A 22,956-nucleotide genomic window follows, 5' to 3' on the forward strand; every position below is an offset into this window, starting at 1 on the left:
TGAAAAGTAGACATAAAAAAACTAATAATATAATAACACAATTAAATCACTAAAACTTTAACTAAAATTAAAATGAAAACAGAAAACATTAAAATAAAAACTAATTCAAATTATTAATAAGAATAACATTTCTGTCTTGCGTGTTTTTTCTTTTTTTTTTTCTTTTCTTTTTTTACTTTTTGCTGGTTTGTTTTGTTGCTTTTGCTTTTATTACTTTTTGTTGTTTAGGTAGTGTACTAGTCATGCATGTTTAAAACAGTTTTGAAATATTGAAGAGAAATAATGCAATGTCCAGTGCCAAGATTTAAGACCAAAGACCAAGTTACAACATCTTAGTGGTCTTGTATTACGTAATTAATCTTTACCACTAATGCAGTCAAACAACAACAACAACAGCAACAATAAAAAACTTAATATTATACAAAAAGTAATTCCTGGCCAGAAACCTCAAAGAAGACACAATTTTTTGTTCACATTGTCCTTCTTCCATATAATTCTTCTTGTAAATGGTAAAATGGTAAATTGACTATTTATATAGCGCTTTCAACAGACCCCATGACCATCCAAAGCGCTTTACAAGTTGCCTCACATTCACCCATTCACTCACTCAGTCATACACCGACTGTGGTGTCAGCCATTCAAGGTGCCATCCAGCTTGTCGGGAGCAGCTGGGGTTAGGTGTCTTGCTCAAGAACACCTCGACACTTGGTCAGGTGGAGCCGGGGATTGAACCACTGAGCCACTGCCCACATGTCCCTATCTACATCATCAGATAATCTGCTATTGAACAGAGCAGATGAGATGACACACACACACATGACACACACACACACACACACAAACACACACACATGACACACACACACACACACACACACACACACAAACACACACAGGGGACATTATACAGACTTCTATTGTTTTTATATTCAGATAGTTATACACTTTTTGACTGAATTCCTCCCCTACCCCTAACCCTCAAAGAAAACTTTCTTTTCTTTTCCTTTTTACAATAATAAAAAAAAAAAAACCTTTGTTAACTTTATTTTTTATATCGGTTTTACAAAAGAGGACTTCCCCAAATGGAGGTTTTTGGCGATTTGGTCAGGGTCCTTCCTTTTCTATTGCTCCAAAAATCCAGGCTACCTCAGCTGACATTATATATATATATATAGTGTCAGTCAAAGCCTCCTGTGTATAAAGATATTTTCCATGGCACCAATCTAGTTTCTTCATAATTTTTCTTAAACACAAATCTTGCTCTGGATGTGCAGAGCACGATTGTCATCCCTATTTGGTATTACTAAAGATCTCATTTCCTTTCCCTGACAAACTGGTATTTCTCATCTTGACATGATGGTGGTGGTTATACAGAGATCTAGTGCGAGAGGTGTGATGAGTCTTTTAAAGTTAGTAGCCCTTATGAAAAAAGAAATGACACTTTGATGGAAATCATTTTTAAACCATTAAAGCTCTAGATGTCAACCCCAGTAGTTCAGTGAAAGTTGCCCAGCAGGTTTTTTTTTTCAGTCGTTTGCTTTTCACTTAACATTATCTGTAATACTTCTGTTCACTTTAGCTCATTATATAAAGGTGCTTAAAAGGTTCTTCACAGCGATGTCATAGAAGAACCATTTTAGGTTCCACAAAGAACCACTCAGTTAAAGGTTCTAACCTTTTTGTATTCTGAAGAACCTTCTTTCGCCACAAAGAACCTTTTGAGAAACCAAAGGGTTCTTTCGATGTTAAATGTTCTTTATGGAACCATTTGGACAAAAAGGTTATTCTATGGCATCGTGAAGCACCTTTATTTTATAGCATTTATACAGGCGTTGCATAGAGCTGCTTTGAGTTAAAAGGAATGAATTGAGTGAATTTTTGTGCATGATGTTAGCGTCAGCTTTATATCTCACGGAAACAAGCTATTTTATGTAAGTTGTTGCCATGACCTGCCCTGAGATACAACTGACCTCTGAAGACATTTTTGATGAATAGTAGAGTGTCTCCTGAATTCATGAAAAGACATGGATTTGTTGAGTTGGAAAATAAAATTCTTCAGCTATGAGCACTTTTAGTCCTGTAGACATTTTTATGACATAACTCTCTTAAAAGACACTTTTCACTGTCTAATTTATTTTAATTATTTACGAATAATATCCATCAGTGGTGCATTTCAGATGATGTTTGGCATTTTATAACATTCTGTGGTGGACATTACATTTGAATCTTTTTTTAGAAAAACATGACTCTTTTGTCTTGCTAAGTATAATTTCATAGCTTGTATTTGATGTATCCAAAATATAATTTTTAAAAATATTTTCACCTTTATGTATTAGGTGCTAAATGGCTGGTTAAAAATTATTGAAATCATTTTCAGACATGAAATGATCATACAATTTATTATTATTGTTATTATGTTTATTGTAAGATTGAAAATCTGGGCCTGTGACAAGGTAAAACAGTGCAATTTAACTAAAGGCATTCTATTTATTCACATATATTTTAATGAAGGCATAGTAAAAAGTTTACAAGACAAGCTGTAATTTTATTATCATTATATAAAAAAAAACTTTTTTTTTTATCAACCTATGGGACATAATATTGCCTTAAATTGAAGAAACTTTTTTTTTTTTTTTTTTTTTGGTGAAGAGCTGAAGATGTCTTTAAAAATATATATTATTATAGCAGTTTTGGTAGTCTGTATAACATTTTATCTGTATATCTGTGTTTTATGTATTATGGTTAGTCTTTCCAGTGTTTTTTTTTTTTTAAAGAACTTACAGTACCAATCCATGTTAGCTGAAGAACACAGTGACTTTTGACCATTTAATCTTGTTTTATTGAAAAAAATGAAATAAAATAGCATGTACAATAAAAATTACAATAATAATTATTATAACAGAAACATCAATAACATGAATAATAACAGAAAAATCTGTACATTCCATTGTTTTCTTTCAGTACAATAGGGAAGACTGATACAAAAAAAAAACAAAAAAAAAACGACTGCATAAAGTATGGGGATATTTACAACAAAGAGAAAGAAACGCTGCCTATAGACTCACAGTCATTAAAAGGAGCATTTTCTTTAAACGAGCTAACAGTAGCCCGGTGAGAACCAGGTGCACTGCATATTTGGCTGTTTATCAAGTGTCTCTTGAAAACTGACATGCCAATAAAAAAAAAAAAAATTGGCTGAAACAGCATTGATAGCAATTTATACTCTTTTGTATGTTTAACACAGCTGCATAATGTACAGTATTTTCAAAATAATTATGCCCTAATTTTATTGTCTCCTTTTATAGAGCTTTCTGGGGAACATGCTCTAGTGGCTGTTTTGGGTTACTTCAGGTATTTAAGAAAAAGCAAGGGTGAGAGGAGACAAGGTATACATTACAATCAAACATCTCAGGATCACATTTCGTGTGCAAGTGCAGATCTGAGCTCAGATTCTGTGTTCTGATTGTCATTGGATCACAGTACCATGATCGCAGTCTAATTACCTAGTCCTACATACCCAGTCCTTGGTACACCTGCCAAACAAGTCATTGGGGTTGTATTGCACTTTGTCAGGCAAGACAAGAGGTTAGAGTTGATTGAGAAATAATGAATTATTAGAGAGGCTTACAGTCAGAAGGGAGAGTGGATTTTGTTGTCTGTCCCATTTCTTTCTAATAAAACCCAAATCGTTCAGCCATTATTCACCCACACAATGTGTAAATGAAACTATATGTAATCCATGCAAATAGAGCCTTCAATCTAAAGGTTTTCTATGCAAGATTTTCCAACCCAAACACTCATGTAGCATTAAACTACAGTAACACTGAAGTTATGGGATCGAAAGGAGGGTTTGAAAATAAGGTAGGCTAACCTGTAGCTCTTATTTCCAATGGGTTTTGTTTTTCATAGTCTTTGTCTTATACACATTTGGTTTTGAATAAGAAAATATTCAATAAAAATAAACCATACATGTGCGTAAGCAAACGAAAAAAAATTTTTTTTCACTTACAAATATATATACTTTTTACTCCACATCATTACTTGTCCTATTGTTCTACATCTAATAAAAGAATTTGATGCATTCTTTATTAAAGATCATTTTGAATACTCTTTGGTTTAAGTCTAAAACTCTATAATATGCAACATAGCAGCACTTGTAGAAAGACATTCATTAACATGTTCACTCTTTTTGTCCGTGCGGACATGATGACCACGATTCTCATTCTGATACTGATCTAAAGACCCTGTCCAATATATATCGCAATAAACAGGCATGTTCCTGTGCATTTCTCCCTTCAGATAACCTGAAATGTATTGTTGAGGGCTTACAACTTAATGTTTTTTGCTTTTTTAAAGAGCAAACACGGAGTTGTCTGTTTCCCAAATAGAGGTCACCCACCTTAGCCCCCTGAAAGATTGTTCCATAAATACCCAAAAGGCCAGTGTACTTAAATAGAAAGGAAAACGGTAGACGGTAACTAGACAGTACGAACAGGACTTTTTAATGATACTTAAGACATTGACTAACACTCCTGGCTGATTTTTTTTTTTTTTGGATGATGTTATTTCTAAAAACTGTTAATATTTTATTTTGTTAATATTAAGCTTTTATTTTTCGTAGCTATTCAAAATGCCTAATTCAATTGACAGAATTTTCCATATCGATATTACCATGAAAACATTGGTCTGAACTCGAATCATTCTTACATCGTTGGACACTGCACATGGACACATGCCTGCTCATTTTCAAGTTTTGCCAACCAGTTACTGTACATGCTCTTGGCTTCACGTCATTCAGAAGCAATGGTCTAAAAAGGTAGTGTAACCTAATTGGGGAACTCTCTCTTCTCCTCCCTTAATGTGCATTCTTCATTAGCTGTGCAGTGCCTCTATGCTGTGTTTTATTTAACCATGCATATTCGTAAGAACACTCTTGTACAGTTTCTGTTGATTCCTCCTCGTAACTGTACCGTTAGCTTGAGTCTGCCTTGCCGAGGGGCTCAGTTCAGCGCAGTGTGCCTGTATGAAGAGTTGTCTGTAAAAACCTTTTCGCTAGTTCTGCACAGTCATATTTCAGATTCCCGCCGTAGAGGCCGCGGTTCTAAGGGAATGGTAGCCTGACTATGATCTGAGTCTGAGCTAGTGTCTGTGTTTGTCCCGCCAGGGCCCAGGCTGTCCCCGTTCCCTTCCTCTTTCTCCTCTTTGTTTGAAAGGGCCACCTCGTTCTCATAGCAAAAAGAATTTGAGTTGGACAGGATATATTTTTTCTCAGCAAGTTCCCTTGCACTGCACAGGGGGGTACTGGGCACTTCGTAGGTCTTGTGAAAGCGAGAGTAGTCTACTTTGTAATAGTTTTTCTCCTCGAAGAGGACGGGCTCAAATCGGTGTCCCCAAAGGATCTCACTGGCCACGTAGGAGCTGCGGCACTGGGTGGTCATGGCTGTGGCCTCCACCATGCCCTCCAGGATAACTACGATTTCAAAGTCAGAGTTCTCCATTTCCTGTTTGCTCATGTCATAGAAAGGGCTCTCCTCGTCGATCTCATGGACGATGGTGATTGGTGACACCAAGAAGATGCGGTCAATGCCACTGTCAAAGCCCACGTCGATGTCCATCTGGTCTAGAGGGATAAACTCTCCCTCAGCTGTGGTGCGAGATCTAAGGAGCTGAGCTCGAACGTGAGCCTCTACCAGGTGGCTTTTGCGCAAGTTGCCCACTCTCCACATCAGACACAGTTTATTGTCTCTCATGGCCACTGTAGCATTGTGGCTGAACACCAGGGTCTCATTCCGCTTCTTGGGCTTTGCCATCTTAGCCATGACAGCACCGATGATGAAGGCATCAATGATGCAGCCCACTATGCTCTGAAATACAACCATGAACACCGCGATGGGGCACTCGTCTGTTACATATCGATAACCGTAGCCGATAGTGGTCTGTGTCTCAATAGAGAAGAGAAAGGCAGCTGTAAATGTGCTGACGTTGGAGACACACTTGGGACCGTCGTTCTCCAGGTCTCCATGGAATATTGCAACCAACCAAAAGATACATCCAAAAAACAGCCACGACAGCAGGAAGGCCAAGCAGAAGATAAAGAACATCCATCGCCAGCGAATGTCCACGCAAGTGGTGAAGATGTCGGCCAGGTATCGCTGGCTTTTCTCGCTGACGTTGATAAAATGCACGTTGCAGTGTCCGTCTTTCTTGACAAACCTGCTCTGGGTCTGGTGACGGGTGTGGACCTTGCCCTTCCCATTACCGTAACCATTTGGCACCGCAGCAGTGGCCAACTTCATACCGTCCTCCTCTGATGACACGATGCTGTAGCGGTTGGCCCGCACACTTCCCATCACCTCAATCTGGGAGGTCTGTGCTGTTTCTGCTTTGGAAAACAGTCTAAGTTTCTGGAAAAAGCGTTGGAGAAACAGTTTTGAAACACTCACGGGGACCAACACAAGCAGGAAATGGGGTTGTTCAGAGCAGGACGCAGGAGGCGTCTCTTTGCTCCGTTGGACCTTTGATTGATAGAAAGGGCCAAGGATGGGGTGATCACTCGGTTCTCATCTGCTCTGGTGATATCATCGATCAAATGTCCTATACGAAACAAGAAACGAGATCATGTTAACGTTAACATTAACTGGCAAAGACTGTAGACGCAACATTCTCTGAACATTAACTGAACTGAAATTTTGGATCTAACACACATGCCAAACGTGACCACATAATTCTCACACATTCTCATGCAAGTCTCAGCTTGTACTGATAAATTTGTACACTGATTAAATCATAATGTTAACATTTCCATCTGAATTTAGGATCACATGAAATAATACTAACTTTGATGCATGGTATGTGCTTAATCAAAAACTCATACTTTGAAACTTAAGAGGACCCAGACCATTCCTTTCAGATTGAGAAAAAAACAGCAGCGTTAGCCAACAAAACTTCACTCAAAATGGACTAATCATCAGTGAGGCTGTGAAATGAGGCTGTGAAGTAACAACTGAAAGTTTCGTGTCTGCTTGTGAGATTTTTTTATCTTATTTTTTGTTATTGATCATCAGTATTATTGTCCATAAGTTGAAAAAGATAATTCTTAATTTGCCTTTATTTTCTTGTGCAACATCAAAGGTTTTTATATCATGTCATAATTTCAGCCTCAGTTATCACCTGCATCAACACCTTGCCAATTTAATTCAATCAAATATATATATTTTTTAATTTTCTTAAATACAATGACATTTTACCAGGTACTGCACCACATCACTTGATAATGCCATGTCAAAGCCATGTCTATTTATGTAATCTCTCATATAGTGTTGCCCATTAATAATACCCGTTTTCACATACTGTGCTAATCAGGGTAAGGGTGAATGGAAAATTGTTTTGTTCAGTCACGTATGTTCAGTCACGTATGTCTCTTACCAATGCACTAATTTAAATTGCCAAAAACTCTTCTATAATCAAGACTGGTGTCCTGAAAGCTCTGCTTTAAACCTTTATTATACCTTCCATATATTTCACATGTTATCTATTTTTAGTGTACTGAACAATAATAAAATGCTTTTAAAGAGTGTCTTACAGGATATTCACAAATCATCACAAAAAGGTCATTGCAGGTATTCCAGGTAAAAAGCTGAAACAGCCGATCCTTTCCATGAAAAACAGAGCTATAAAATAAGACCCTTTCCCTAAAGGATTTTTGACATTTTAAGAGTCACACAGGCACAACTAATTTAGTCAGTGCAGAAAGGCATGCATTCTGATCAAATTTTTTCTTGTGCCCAACCTCTTCAAATACTGTTTCAAAGTACATAACATATACAGAACTATTGCTTAAATATCAGCAAAGGTAAAAACAAGCTAAGACTGATTTGCAGTAAGGTGCAGAGCAGGGACTGAGACGAGGTTTGTTGACTTGAGAGCTTGTCCTCTGGGACCTCATCTTCTCTCTCAGCAGTATAATGACAGCCCTGTGACATTTCCCTGGGGAGGGCTAAAACACTACTCATTAAAGCTATTCTGTCCTCAGTGGTCTTAGCAACCATAACTGAAAAGAAATGTCTCATTTTATCTTATTTAGCAGATGCACGGAATGCAAAAGGATTTGAGAGAGGGAAAAGACAGTAAGCGACAAAGGGAGACCATGAGAAAATGGTATATTTGTATTGAAACAGAAATTACTTTTTACATTTTTTTACTAGTAAGGATATTTCTGCCGTCTACAGCAAGCGTAAGATGTTAATTTCTTTTGGTTTTACAAAAGACATGTTTTTCACATGTGGCCCCACAGACATTCAGATAAAGAGCAGGTTGATAGATGCCATTATTTCTTACATGAAACATAATATAACAGTGTTTATATCTAGGAAAGGTGTTTATTTTGATGGCGTGAACCAGTGAGGACCAATGGAAAATGTTACATAAAAGTTGGATTAATAAATTTTAATTAAGTTGGATTAATTAAGTTGGATCCTTTCACCCTTTTATCACTGTTAACAGTTACACTGTGGCATGCATAGACAAGACAGTAGCTGCCAATCGAAAGTCTCAGAGTGTTTAAGGCAGAAAAGCGGATCTGTGTCTGTCAGCCGCCTGACAACTGCTGAGCACAACTGCGCTCCAAATATATTAGACAAATGCATACTTAGCAACATAGAGTTAAATAGAATAGACTACGAAGAACAATAACAGGCTATATAATATTTTAACATCATGTGTTACATGCACCAATACATATGCAGTAAAACCTACATGTTCCTTTTATAAGGCAAATCTGTCAGGCAGAAGTCAACAAGTGTGGAGGGAAAAGACATTCCCTTAAATCTTTTTTTTTCTTCACAGTTTCCTTCTTTTGAATAACTAAATACATGTATAAAGTAATAAGAAACTCAGGATGTGGTGTCACCTTGTGTATTTATCTTCAGAGAAAATCAAAATCGAGAAAAAGATTTTAATATCTTGTTACCATTCCATAAAAAAAAAAAAATATTTTAGTGCTTCCCTTAGACAGCAATAATATTAAATTCAGCTCAAACTAAGACTGTTCGATTACGTGATATGCTTCCCAGGGATTTTGTTGTTGTTATTTTTATTTTTTAATGATATAATGTGTTTCCAATAGACTTTTCACTCAACAGTGTTCTCAAACTATGCGACTGTCTGCTATCAAAAGTCAAATAAATTCGAGAACTCCACCAAAAAGTCTCTTGTGCAATGAAAGAGCAACATCTGAGCCACAACATTCTTAATTAAATCAAGTTAAAACGTATAACACAAAACACTTCATATTGTCAGACAGTCCGGGTTTATTTACATTTTCATAAAATATCTCAGCAAATATATTTGCGACCTTACCTAGTCATATGTAAATGAACACGAAACAGTTTTCATATATAAAAACATCCCACGAATGGTTTTAATATCCACACTGTCTTCTCATGAATCTGATTCTCTCCGCGCAACGTATTAACAGTTTTTGAAATGAAGCATAAGAACATAAATGTCCACGTTTCTCCTCTTGTTTGCGGCGTGCGGTAACTCATGTGCTGTTTCTTCTAGGCTTCAAACCCATTTAAACAGCACGCAACAGCTGACCACGCCCCCTCTCTTACAACCGGCCAATCCGATGATTCACGCGCGGCTTAAACAATCAGACTGGAGAGCAAGTGAAACACGGAACCACGGCGACTTGCAAATTCAGGCTTGAATCCCCCCGATGGAAGCCAAAACAAAAGCTTGTCGGAGTCTAAAAAGTATGAATTCTTTCATAAGTGTGCATATGTGTCAGCAGAGTTTTCAAACAACATTTCAGCGACCACCACAGTTACAATGGACTAAACAGACGCTGACAAACACAAGCCGCGTTCGCCTGAGGAGGTAGCAGCAGTACTATTTTTTCTCAATGTTTGGCATTATTTCGACAAAACATACGGTCATTATTTGTTTACAAGTCATAAATATAATCGAAAAGTGACTTCGCACAAATCTCGCCCGGTTTCGCTGTGAAACTTATTAACTGAAAAGTCAAGTACACTGAGAAAAATAGTATGTAATCCCCACACTGACCTCAGATATTGAATTATGAGAAATTATGAGACCAAAGGCAATGTGGACATCGTTTATCAGGCTTCAGATTTAAATAAAACACTTCTTATAAAGATATTTCGTTTCATTAAACAAATCCTGTATAAACTAATTTAACACGAAATACTATTGCAGCCTTTAGTCAAGGTTATGCCATTGACAGAAAACAGTTTAGTCATAACCGTCTCCAAATGTGCTATTCTGGGTTTTGCCATTATGAAATTTGATCAACAAATAACTTCGTATAGGATCCAATGTATGCATTTCCACAGCACTTCTCCGGAATTATCCAGGCTTTGTCTTCCAGCATCTGTGTGTTGTATTGTTGGGAATCAGTAATTCAAGACCACTGTGAAATAAAGTAATGATCATTTATTGTTCAGTCAGAGGAATGTTTCTCCATCTCTTTATAAGTGGTCCAATGAAAACCCAGCAGCAAGTGTTCCACAGTCCTTTGCCCTTCCTGGCTGCTGCGTGTCACACACTGCTTACTTATCATAACTAATGAGCTGTGTTAAACTTTTATTTGTGAAGCTGTTGCAAAGTGCTTATTTTAGTTACTTTCTTGTTCAAGTCTATAAATAACTATTTATACAGACTATTTATAGGCGAAACATGGTGCATGAGCTGTCCGGCCCCTGTTTACCTTTCAGCCTAATTTGAGGCGATGCTTGGACAGCCCTGCATCCAACCACAAGGTGGAGGCCTGGAGACTTCACTTTCCGAGGAACATGTCCTGAAACCCAGCAATTGTATTCACTGTAGCAGACATATGTTTTTTGTTAATATATCCGAGACCATACATGCCACCGTTTTAAGTACCAGTCTGTTTTGAAAAGGACATCCTGGACTTTTTTTTTTCATGCCAAATTATTGGAAGTGGTCAATGTGATATCATCAGTGTATAGTTGAACAATTATAAAATGTGACACTATATAACAATAATCAAATAATATTATATAAGGCTTCACTAAAAAATCTTTTTTATATGAATGATCTGTTTATTATAATATACAATACATGTTAAAATGTATACATTTATATTAAAAGTATTTCAGAATTGCTTTGTTATAGGAGGGAAGGTCTTTCAACAGTCATACATTGCACAATGGAATCTAAATACTCATTTATCATTCATGTGATTGTCCTCAGGGGAATTGGATGCAGGCTGTGTAAATATGAACCCTTCTCACAAGACTGTGATGACGCATTTCAATGGTCATCGGCATCGTAAATGCCGATGACCAACGTTTTTTGTATTTTCATTTTTTTTTCTTCTGAATACATCTATAACGCTATGCTTTGTATTATATTACCTTTTGCATCAAATTACAAAACAAATAAAAAAAAGCTTAATGCTAATGTGAGGGTGTTTCTTATACAGCATCTATGGCAGTGATGGTAAGTTATTGATTGTTCTCTCTAGTGACTGCTGTTATCAGTCTCTTGTTTTTTTTTTTTTTTTTTTTTTGAAAGTCATGAAAACACTATCATGGAGTTTTTCTTTTGCAAAAATGGGAATGCAAAAAAATTATTGTGGTAGTCTCCCATTCACTGCTATAGACATTTACCCAACTATGACAACTTCTGCTGCTGAGAAACCCAGAAATGTGAAAAAAGTTCCATTGAAGATTGCCACTAGGGCTCTGTTTCCAAAATATTTTATTAGTTGTTTGGATGGAAAGGTTAACCACTTTGCAAAATAAGGTGGAACAGTGTTCTGCACTTACTCAGCTAGTGCTAAAGAGACACACTGACTGACCACAGTTTGTTCCGGGTAATGTCACTGTCATGATAATTGACCCATTGCTTCTTATGTAAGTTGAAGGTTTGGGTTCATAATTGAATCAAGGAAGTCCTTGTTTTACATCTCTTGACATCAAAGAACCTTCAAGGTCATAGAAGACGAGTCTGTAATGTCCATCCATGTTTTTTCTATGTCTGTGATAAAGTGATATTGAGTTTGTGCAAGGCTGCTAAATGCCACAAAGAATGTATACAACATAAGTAAGATGCTAATTAAACAAAACTTTTATATTATTTCTAATATAGTGCTCTAATTGGATTATAATAAAACCAAAGGGCCTACAGGGCTTTAATGAGATTTTCCTAACTATAAGTGCATTATTTCTTACAATAGTGATGCCCTATGAGGAAGCCCTATTTCAAAGTGCTATAGCAAAGTCAGGATGTATCAAGGCCACTGTTATAGCTCGTGTTCTTGGACAGCACTGCTGGTTGATGCTTTTTCTACCTCAAGACTATTCCCATTAACCAATTCCACAGCTGCTGTTGGAGAACTTAGGTGGAGTGGTTTGTGTTTTGGCTGTTGAGAGGACCTCTTTAGGTCATACTCCTCTGCGCTTAATTCTGGGACCAGGACTTTAACTGTGTGGTTGAACAGGGCGTAGTCCACTCTGTAGTTCCTGTGGGTGACCCTGATCATCTCCTGAAAGTGCTGGCCCCACAGAATCTCACTTGGAGTGTAGGATGTGCGTGTCTGGTGAAGGATGCCTGTGCAGTCGTCTGTATAGGTGAAAGAGACCACCAGCTCAAAGTTCTCTTTCCTTAGGTCCTTACAGCTCACCTTATATAGAGGACTGCCAGGGGTGATTTTATGAACTATAGTCGTTGGGGTGGCCAGGATGATGTTCTTCTCTTCAATGTTGAGATCTTTGTATGTAACGTTAACTTTTCCTGTACAGTGTGCTAGGTGGCGTACCAGCTGTGCATGAGCCATTCCTTCTACCATGTGGTTCCTTCGGAAGTCCCCAACCCGCCATGACAGACATAGGTGATCGTCACGCAAGCTGATCACCGCACAATTGCTAAATCCAACCGTTTGGGCTCTCTTACGGGCAGATGCCATCTTTGCAACTGCGATACCGATGACAATAGTGTCAATGAAGACACTGATGACATCTTGGATGGTTACTACAATAATGGCAATCATGCAGTTCTCAGACATCCCCCGAAAGCCATAACCAATGGTGGTCTGGGTCTCTAATGAGAATAGAAAAGCAGCTGTAAAACTTCGAACCTCATAAACACATGGATCATTGGTGGGGTCTTTCATATCTCCGTGGGTCAAAGCAATGATCCAGAACAAAATTCCAAAAAAGAGCCATGATAAAATGTAGGAGAAGGCAAATGTCAAAAACATGACTCTCCAGCGGATCTCCACCAGGGTGGTGAAGATGTCAGTGACCCAGAGAAGCCACTTCTCTGGAACATGGTGCACAACCATTTTACAGCTCCCATCTTTTTTCACATATCGTTTCTTCTTGGAGTAGTAGTTGTCATCCGTAAGCACACAAGGAATTTCGTCACTGCACTTCACTCCGCAATACTGTACCGTGCCCGAGTTCATGCTGCCTCTGTCTATAGAAGAGAGAATGCATAGTTAGATTCACAGGTACCTGTAATACTGAACTAGATGCATATATGTGATAGTGATTCTGAACATATCAGTTTCATTTACAGCAAACTCGAGGGACCGGACATCTACACGGTTTTAGAACAGGTTTGACAGACGTCGATTGAATGATTTTTGCAGCTGACCAGAGAAGTGGTGGCTTTTTTTTCATGAGAAAACAACTTTTGTTATGCTGAGAAAATAAGACAGAAAAAAAATAAAGCATGGCCTCTCAGGGCATCCATAAATCTTATGGCAAACGATAAATCGATATACAAGGAGATTAAGGATATTGACAGAAATCTTAATTATGTCTTTGGAGGATTTGCCAGTGCTGTAGATGTACGATAAGTCTTACAGTGCTTACACAAAACACAGTTACAAAAGCATATGGTTTGATAGTTACTAAGTGTATTTGGTGAACTATTTATTTTCTTTGAGTTTTATTTACGCTAAACACATCCTTGTTTGTGACAGTAACTGTTATGATGGCATTTGTATTGTCATGTTGTATTCTATGCATGTTTTCAGGGAGATCCGAGATGTGTATGCAACTGACAATTCAAGGGATTTTGATTAGGTTTACAGACATGTTAAATATATATCCCAAGTCGTTTTATAAATAGGTATTTAGATACATTTTTGTGGATAAGTTACATTTTTCAAGTGGCTTAATAAGGTGGCAAGTTGGCTTCTTGTTTGTTTTGGTTTATATCTGTAAACACTCTATAATATTATCTTGTAAATGTGGCTTGAATTGGTTGTTTTTGTTTAAATGAGAACTAAAATGTCTTACCCACATTGTGGTATTTTGTTTTAGTACATTGCTGCTAAATGTAGTAATTTCTAAACTTTACGAGAACATATTTTTTAAACACCACCATACTTTGTCTCTTGGTCATAAGCGCCATGGGTTGTGTTAGGACCAACTTTAAGGCTGTTTTAGGCTGAGCGGGGATGTGTGGAACAAGAAAAGGGTTGTGGTCAGTGGCTTGGCCATTTTATGGAGATCACTTAACACAAGTTTAACTTGGGGACACCATATGGAATGCTGGACCAGAACAGAGACCAGATCTTTTGACATAATCCACATTTTTCCCTGTTGAAGAATCTAAAATCTGGGTGTTAAGTACATACTACAGTATGTGCATGTAGTTCTGTAGGACAGCAGCTGACAGATGTTTTCCTCTCTTGTTTCAAGTGAAGGCGTGTTGCTCTATATTTTCCCTGTTATGAAATACTAGATTTAGCTTATTAAAATGTTTGCACAGAATTTAGTTATGCAAACAGATGTTTTGGAACAGGTCTAAACACTTCATGGCCTTTGTATCGGTAGACTTTTCTGTCCGTTTTTGAACATTGTTTGTCAATGCTAAACAGAAACACCACGTTGTGGACTTCCCCTCTTGAGCAGGATGATGTACAGGCTTTTGTTTGCGGTTTCACACCTGTGCATTTAAAATGCACACATTACATTTATGGATGGGAAGCAGTGTAAATACATATTTGTTTGTAATGATGACCAAAATAACTTGGAAAAAAATAATAAAAACACACGCACAACCACAGGCTTTCATACACACTTGCATGCTTAACCACATAGCTGCAAATTATGCAATTTTCCACACCACCAAAATAGGAACGTCTGTGTTTAACATGGAACAGATTGCAAACAGATACTTATAATTACTTCTCACGCACTTCATGTTGCGTGTCTTAGCATGAATTCCTGGCGTCCTTGATTAAAATGTAATAAATCCTTTATCAAAGGATGTACTTCCAGCTACTGGGAATATAGCCTCCCTCCATCCAATAAACATATTATAAATGGTGTGTTTTTCAGTGTTAAGGGAACACAATTTTAGATCAGGAATTCAGTTTCTATGTTCCTTTGAAAGGTGTTGTCTTGGGACCATGTGATCTTCAACTCACCTGCTACTGGCATCTGCAGTTTTTAAATTTGCATTTACCGTCAGTAAAAAAAAAAAACAACAACAACAAAAAAATCTTGCAGATTAATGCAATTAGGGCTTTCTTGTGTTTGTCTCTGTTACTTGTTTATGAACACTGATGCTATGTAACCGATGAATTTACCATACTGTGGGAATGATGGAAAGAGACAGAAAGAAAGAAAGAAATGAGAGAGAGGCTCTGAAAAAAAAACCTTAATTCATAAATATGTACATTGGAAAAAAAAGAAAACATTCGACTCAATCTGGCATGAAAGATTATTCCTAAAATATATTGACAGTGGAATAGGGGGTAAATTCTACAATTTGATCAAATCCATGTACACAATCAGCCAATGTGCTGTTAAAATTGGAAACCAAAGAAGAAGTGTGGAGTGAGACAGAGATGAAGTTTAAACCCCACTCTCTTCAACATTACGTCAAAGATTCAAGGTCTCACTCTCCATTACACAGAAATAAAGTGTCTTCTATACACAGACCTGGTACTCCTGTTGCTCACTAAAGAACGGCTTCAGGACAGCCTATATCTGCTGGAGAATTACAACCTCCAAAAACTAGAAAGTCTTTAAGAAAGTCATGATCTTTCAGAACCGCTCCAGACCTCAGGGACTAACACATACCTTTACACTATCACACAAAACCATTGAAACCACAAAAACATACACTTACCTAGACCTAAAAATTGCTCCAACAGGTAACTTTACTTTGGCTGTGAATGAGCTCAAAGAGAAAGCTCAAAGGCCATTAAAAGATCATTCCAGTCCAAATCTGGCTTGAACTTTTCAAATCAGTTATTGAATCCAATCCAATTGAAAATCTGCATTTAGATTTTTGTAAAAGAATACACTAAGTCCACAGAAAAACACTCAATGGATGCAGGGCAGAATTAGACCAATACCTTCTCCTTATAAACATCCAAATAAAGACACATCAAATTCTGGAAACGCTTAAAGACAAGCGATCCCAGCACATACCAATATAAAGCCCTGAAACATCAAGAGTTGAGGCTCACCAAGAGTCCCCTCCTTCAGCTGGTGCTGAGACTGACTGAGAGCACGCCGACAGAAATCAGCCAGCCTCAGAACTCACACTCACTCTCAACCATTTGGCCCACACAAATCATCAACACAGAGAAAGACAAATATGTCACACACTGGACAAACACCATTAAAAACCAACACAAATTAGAATGTTATTCGGCACTAAATCGAAAGTACACCATGGCAAACTACCTGAGCACAGTTGGCTGATGTCAAACTCAGGAAAACACTGAAGATGTACAGACTCTGCGAGCACAGCCTGGCCTTAGAGACGGGCCAGTGCAGACAAACCTGGCTCTCCCGTGAGTAGAGAATCTGCTCCTACCACAGTCTGGGAGAGATCGAAACAGAGACCGCTGTTACCCCAAAATTAATCAAATATTTCCCCAATTTAACATTTGTGGCCCAACCGAAAAACTTTGTTTAATTCTCTGTGAAAAAGCCAAATCTGCAAAATTGCTGCAAATTTTTTTGCATTGAGTCATCACCTGAGGGACAAACACGATCAAGATACAAACAACCAATAAACACACTCTCACACGGCAAAACTGAAATACTGTTACACAGGATCGAAAATCGTTATTATTTATTTATTTATTTTCTATAAAACATTATTTATAGTATATACTGTAAATAAATGTTCAGATATTAAACCATTCTCTTTGTTGTCTTAATGCTTTGGCAATACAAAATGTATTTTTGTCATGCCAAAAAGGCTATTTGAATTGAATTGAACTGAATTGAGAGAGAGAGAGAGTCTTCTAGATTTTTTCCAGTGGTGGATTTTTTGTATTTTTGTCAGAACTTTATTCATGTGTTTCATCAGAATTTTATGTCGGAATGTTGGTTTGACTGGTACATTTTGGCTTCCCTGTTCTATTTTAAGATAAATGTTTATTATTGGTAATTCTTTTTTTTTTTTTCAGAGCTCCCTTTGTCCAGTGTCAATACAGTTTATCATAATAGATTTGTTGCATGGAGATGCAAACCTCATTTCAACAAACCATTGTGATCTTTCCAGTTTGTGGAATTCTTAGAAATGTAACCTCATTTTGTAGCAGTTGAGTAATCTAATATCTTCAATTTGCGGTTGCCTTCTTTAGTTCATCTCTTTTGATTAGTTTGGCTTTGGTTGCTGAGCAATTCTTACAGTACATGTGTTTGTATGTAATTTACTGTAGGTACCTGGTGTAATTTAAATCTTGTGCTGTTCATTCACCATTAGAAGTGTCGTCTCACTTGTACTAATTTTGTTATTTGTTACTTTGAAGCTGTCAAAAAGACTCTTTAGAATGAGATTCTTCAGGAGTGTAGAATGTCAATTTTATGAATTTTATATATATATATATTTTTGATTAATTTCAAAATGTATTTCAAACTTGCATTTTATTCAAAACAAACAAAATATATATACATAATCTTTGTTATTATATCAAAATGCAATAATTTGCTTTGCCTCAGAAACAACTTCCATTTCAGCTGATGTCACCAGTACCTCTTATTTCAATCCCTGTCCTCCAACCACTTCCATTTACCAAATATAATCAGTTCCTGATAACATTAAGTATTGCCCTACAACCATTTTCGCTTACAAATACTTTAGATTATGGATGTACAATGGGTTTTGTATGGCGCTTTAAATTACTTTTGTTCAGTTTTTTTTAATTTATTTCTGACATAAAAGTGGTTCCAATTAATATTTTGGTCAAATGGACTTTATGTAATAACTCACCCAAAACCATTTGCTGGATAACAAAAATATACATTTTGGTACATTTCTTACACAACGCTGTGATATGGCTTCAGAAAACTTGGAATATAAGGCAAAACTTGTATAAACTACTTTTATGATATTTCCATGGTGCATTCTTTTTGAAGTTTTAAAGCTTGAGACCAACTTCAGTGTGATTAAATCGGCAACCTGTCAAATCAAATCATATGGGTTCAGACCAATATGAGGATAAGTAAATGAACACAGAATGTTCATTTTTGGTAAAGTATTCCTTAAATTATCTTTGTTCTTCAGAAAACATTTGCTGATTTGCGCATTGATAAAGAGCTCTGTGTTTTTTTACTGCAGGGTGAGTGGGCTCAACCAGGATAGCGAGAAACCATAATCTGGGTGGAGTCCTGTGTTTTCTCCATTTAACCATTTCAGGAAGGATCTCTGACCTGCAATACCCTGAGAAGGTAAATTAATACGGAATGGAAGCTTTCCATTGGGAGAACCTTTGGCAGTAGACTAATCTTTTAGAGCCAAACCACTATGAGCATCTTCTTCACTTATTGCTACCTCCACCCAGTCATACTGCGCTGCAGGTTCCACTAAGCTAACTGGCTGAACTGGCGTGCATTTCCTCTGGACACAGAGCCATGCATGTTTTTGCCAGATTATGTATTGATATTTCTCTAATTGTGTGAAATAGTCAAAGTATCATCCAATTATCTTTTCTTGTGAACTGTTGGATATACAAACAGAAGAGGCCCTGTGGTTTTGTCTCCAATATTTGTGTGAAAAATCAATGCAGATTGCTTAAACTTAATTTCCACAATTTATTTACTATCCATTTAGTTATTGCTTCAGTGAACGTGAACGTGTAATTTCTGTGCATCACCCTACCAGTGGATACTTACTTTTTATTTGTTTAATATGCTGAGAAAACACTATTTCAAATATTTTTTTTTAAATTACACATTTTACAGTCTTGCTCCAAGAAAGTGACATTTCATGGCCGTTGTGCATGTGCAAACACCAAAATGGGTTAAAATTTATGATGTAGATTTATCAGTGTACATTTGCCCAAATTGGTGCCCAAACTCATAAAAAAAAATCAAATTAATTGATTGTGTTGAACCATGAGTTTTTTGATAGTCAACCTGAAAGCATGACTGTTAGTTTTACATTCTGTTTTTAGCCTATGTTGTGATGTTTAGAGCATTAGATTGGCCCACAAAGCAATCTCTGTATCATGATCATTCCAAATTACACACATCATCAATTCCCATCATTACCAATATTTCTTTGTGCATAAACGCTGTACTGTTTCCCACAATGGAAGGGGTAGTGTAGACGAATGTTTGTGTAGACATTTACAATGGCCTCTTCAGATAGCTCAATTAGAACTGACTCCATGGTGATTTTTCACAGTTTAGGGCCTTAAAATAGTTAACCTCAAATATTTGCATGACTTTCTTCTGCAGCATATAAAAGGAAAAATTCTGAAGAATGCCCTGCTAATTTTGTAATTGTCTGTGTTCCCTTTGCATCCTTTTTTAAGCTTAACAACATAATTCCCAGTTCAGCGTAATCGCATTCAAATGGTCATGCCATGACACGAGGGTGTAATGTAAACTTATGACTTAAATGATGAGTACTTTTACTTTTAGGGTGAACGATCCATTTAATGTAGTCACATAATTTCATTTAGCGATGAATCACTTTGTGGTCAAGTTCCAGAGGAAACAGAACCAGCTTCTCAAAAACTGCATCTTGTGCTTGCATAAACAATTTCTCAATTTACTGGACAGGCCACTTTTTGTGTCAGACACTGTGAATGGAAAGTCACAAAGATTTAAACAAAATGCATACTAAAATGGTGTAATTCTGCTCTGTCCTTCAGACGACCGTCTCTCAAGACAGACACTGGTACCAAATCATGTGGTCAGGTAAAGGATGCCAATGTTTTATCAAATCATTGTGGCACAAGTAAGCACTAAGTGTCTTTGAATGCTAAACATGCCCCTACTTTGCTTTGTTTATTGTTTTGACCTGACAGACACCGTATTTCAGAGATAAATTTCATTGTGTACTAAATATTCTTGACTGTCAGGTAGCACATTGCTCTGGGTTTAGAGACCCAGTCAATATTAATGCTAATGTATACTTATGTTTAAATAATTCAGAAGTGCAGTTTCTTATTTTGCACAGGACACATTCAAACCGCATTGTCTTCTAAATGGACGGTTGTGTCTTTTACTTTGATCCTTTCACTCACGATCAGCTAAAGGGGAAGGTCGTATACATAAACTGCTCATGTGGGACAAATGGCAATGTTCTGAATGTCAGAGTCCCGTAACAGCTTACCTCTGCTATGTTTCCTGCACCGCTTGAGGGCTTTACAAGACCATTACATGCCATTTAAAGCAAATAACGTCCATGCAGATACACAGTATTCAGTCGCACGAAACCACCCGCTATGTGGGCAGCAGAACTTCTTTGCCCTAGGCCCTGTCTCACCCATAATGACCTTCAATTTCTTGGTTCCCAGGAAGTTAGAAGCACTTTATTTGGCTAATGGTTTACCAGTTCCATCACAAGCTCCTGTGAATCAGTGCACCAGACTGTGTTGAGAAAATTGTAATGTTACGTAAAACTTTTAGTCTGTGCAAAGATCTTGGAAGATGGCACCTGCAGGTTACAGGTATGGTACATTCTGTTTTATTTTACTATTTTTTTCTCAGACATGTTAGTTAAGTCAGAGATTAAATAGGAATTGAGATGAGGACTAAGCTGTCACCTTGTAAGGACTTTTCCGCATTAGAGTACCCTTAAAGTGCTACTGTGTTAGCCAAGCTCCATTAATCTTTGCCCCGAAGCACATATCAAAAAAAGAGATGTTGACATTTTTAATGTCCCTGGAATACGTGACAACAGCACGTTGTAAGTTTAAGTTTAATAGAAACAAATTAGCATGTAATATTTATGCAACATTAAGTTTTGTGCTGTCAGCTTTTTAGAAATTCCAAGAAAATTCCCCGAGACATATATACAAGTTGAACAGAATGCATTATCACTTGTAACAAATTCTTAATGACTCAGTTCATACATCAATAATTATGTTTGACAAATAATATTTGTTGTAAATTTATAACATAAATCTATCTTTAATTATGAAATACAGTAGATGGAAAAAAATACTTTTATTGTTTTAAAAAATCAGCTATCTGTTTTCACACTTGTGGGTCATTTGAGTCCATTGTTTTCTTAGATTACAGCATGTTTTCTTAGACACCTTTTGTGCTCTCATTTAAAGCTTGAGACTTGTCCTCCCTAAAGCTGCTCGAGTGTCACCCATATCCTGACTCAGCCCTTCCTCTAATGCCTCAAAATCTTAGCAGAATAGGTTTATCGCTTCTCACATGCCTCTTTGCTTATCTTTGTCTGACAGCAACAGGAAACAAGGAATAGCATTCACTTTTTGGGGGAGGATTTGGTAGGCTAATGACTGGTCTTTAAGACTTGACTCAAATTGTTGTCCACCTCGTGTCTTTTAAAAAAACACTCATTCAAACTAAGCACTTAAGTCTCTGGATCTGTTCTCTGTCTTATTTAGGTTTACGATAATTTTAGCTCAAGTAATTTGTCATGATCTACATGCATTGTTCTTACAAATACTGTTATTCTTCTCGCAGGTTAGCTGTGATTTATCATTTCTGGTGAATAAGTAAACAGACTGAGAATGTGGATGGTGCCTACCTGCTCTGTGTCTGTGAGAGTGTAGCGTGCTTTGAAGTTTCCACCTGAGTGAAGGACTGCACACAAACTGCCCTGGCTGTAGAGGCTGGATTGGGTAAGTGTGTGATAGAGAACCAGCCCACCTGTACCTATGCTCAAAAGAAAATTCACATGTGCTCTGTAAGTGTATGACGAGCTTAAAGCCACAGTGACAATTTCTGTCAAGTGATTTCTTTGTGTGCTTGTGACGTTTTTGTCCAAATAATGATACATTTTGGCATTTTTATCACTTTAGCATTCTCATGCACTGTTGGGATAGACAGACATTTTTTAAATTGTAATTGTTTATGTCTAATCAGAAAGTCACTATTTTTTTCCAGCTGTAAAAAAAAAAAAACAACAAGACGGTTGGTGTGGGTGCTAATATAGTTATTATAATGAATTCTTCTTCTTCATGTGAATGGGCCTTAATTCATTGGCTATGTTTGGCTGGGGATTGTTAGCAGACTGGAGTACTTAAATTGTGGTATGTTCCTCGCATATCTCTATCATATTACTTGTGTGAATTTGGAATATAGTGAATGAGTTGTGTGAACAAATTTTATGTTGCTTTTTTTGTATTTGTTGTGTGTTAAATAGCACTGTAGACATTACGAAACATATAAAAGAACAAAATTATGAGTGACACGAGGGTGAGGAACTTTTCCTTTAAGTCCAGTGTAAATATATGTGTCAGTACAAACAAGCAACTCATAACTGATTTGGGTACGCACAAATACAAGTAACAAAAATGGCCTGAAATCAAATAAAACCTGTTACGTGCTCCCGGGAGTGAGGACATGTTGTCACAGTAAACAGAGACAGCATATACATGAACAGCTTTGTAGTCTTGAGTTACAGCTAATTCATCACAATGGCACAATAGCTGATCTGAACGAGAAAATACAGAGGAGAGTAAACTTTATCACTCCGGTTCTCTCCAAATGAGAT

General features: G+C 37.0%; 2 protein-coding genes and 1 long non-coding RNA gene across 3 annotated transcripts; 1 reads left to right on the plus strand and 2 right to left on the minus strand.

Annotated features, from left to right (window-relative positions):
- Positions 1-2,840: 2,840 nt before the first annotated feature.
- Positions 2,841-9,544, minus strand: LOC132121664 (inward rectifier potassium channel 2-like). The gene is made up of 2 exons (XM_059531319.1): positions 9,358-9,544; positions 2,841-6,594 (listed from the first exon to the last, which is right to left on the minus strand). The coding sequence occupies exon 2, from the start codon at positions 6,348-6,350 to the stop codon at positions 5,067-5,069; it is 1,284 nt and encodes a 427-aa protein (XP_059387302.1). The 5' UTR covers positions 6,351-6,594; positions 9,358-9,544; the 3' UTR covers positions 2,841-5,066.
- A 2,657-nt stretch (positions 9,545-12,201) lies between these two features.
- On the minus strand, positions 12,202-21,995 carry LOC132121665 (inward rectifier potassium channel 16-like). The gene is made up of 2 exons (XM_059531320.1): positions 21,988-21,995; positions 12,202-13,467 (listed from the first exon to the last, which is right to left on the minus strand). The coding sequence occupies exon 2, from the start codon at positions 13,454-13,456 to the stop codon at positions 12,293-12,295; it is 1,164 nt and encodes a 387-aa protein (XP_059387303.1). The 5' UTR covers positions 13,457-13,467; positions 21,988-21,995; the 3' UTR covers positions 12,202-12,292.
- On the plus strand, positions 18,192-22,025 carry LOC132121666 (uncharacterized). Its single transcript, XR_009426294.1, has 3 exons — positions 18,192-18,701; positions 20,132-20,177; positions 21,924-22,025. It is a non-coding gene; the product is annotated as an uncharacterized LOC132121666 (long non-coding RNA).
- The last annotated feature ends 931 nt before the right edge of the window (positions 22,026-22,956 follow it).

This window comes from Carassius carassius, chromosome 39, assembly GCF_963082965.1.
Source record: "Carassius carassius chromosome 39, fCarCar2.1, whole genome shotgun sequence".
NCBI lineage: Eukaryota > Metazoa > Chordata > Actinopteri > Cypriniformes > Cyprinidae > Carassius > Carassius carassius.

Coding starts and splice junctions, on each gene's coding strand:
- LOC132121664 (XM_059531319.1), bottom strand. CDS start 6,350: ATGGGAAGTGTGCGGGCCAACCGCTACAGCATCGTGTCATCAGAGGAG.
- LOC132121665 (XM_059531320.1), bottom strand. CDS start 13,456: ATGAACTCGGGCACGGTACAGTATTGCGGAGTGAAGTGCAGTGACGAA.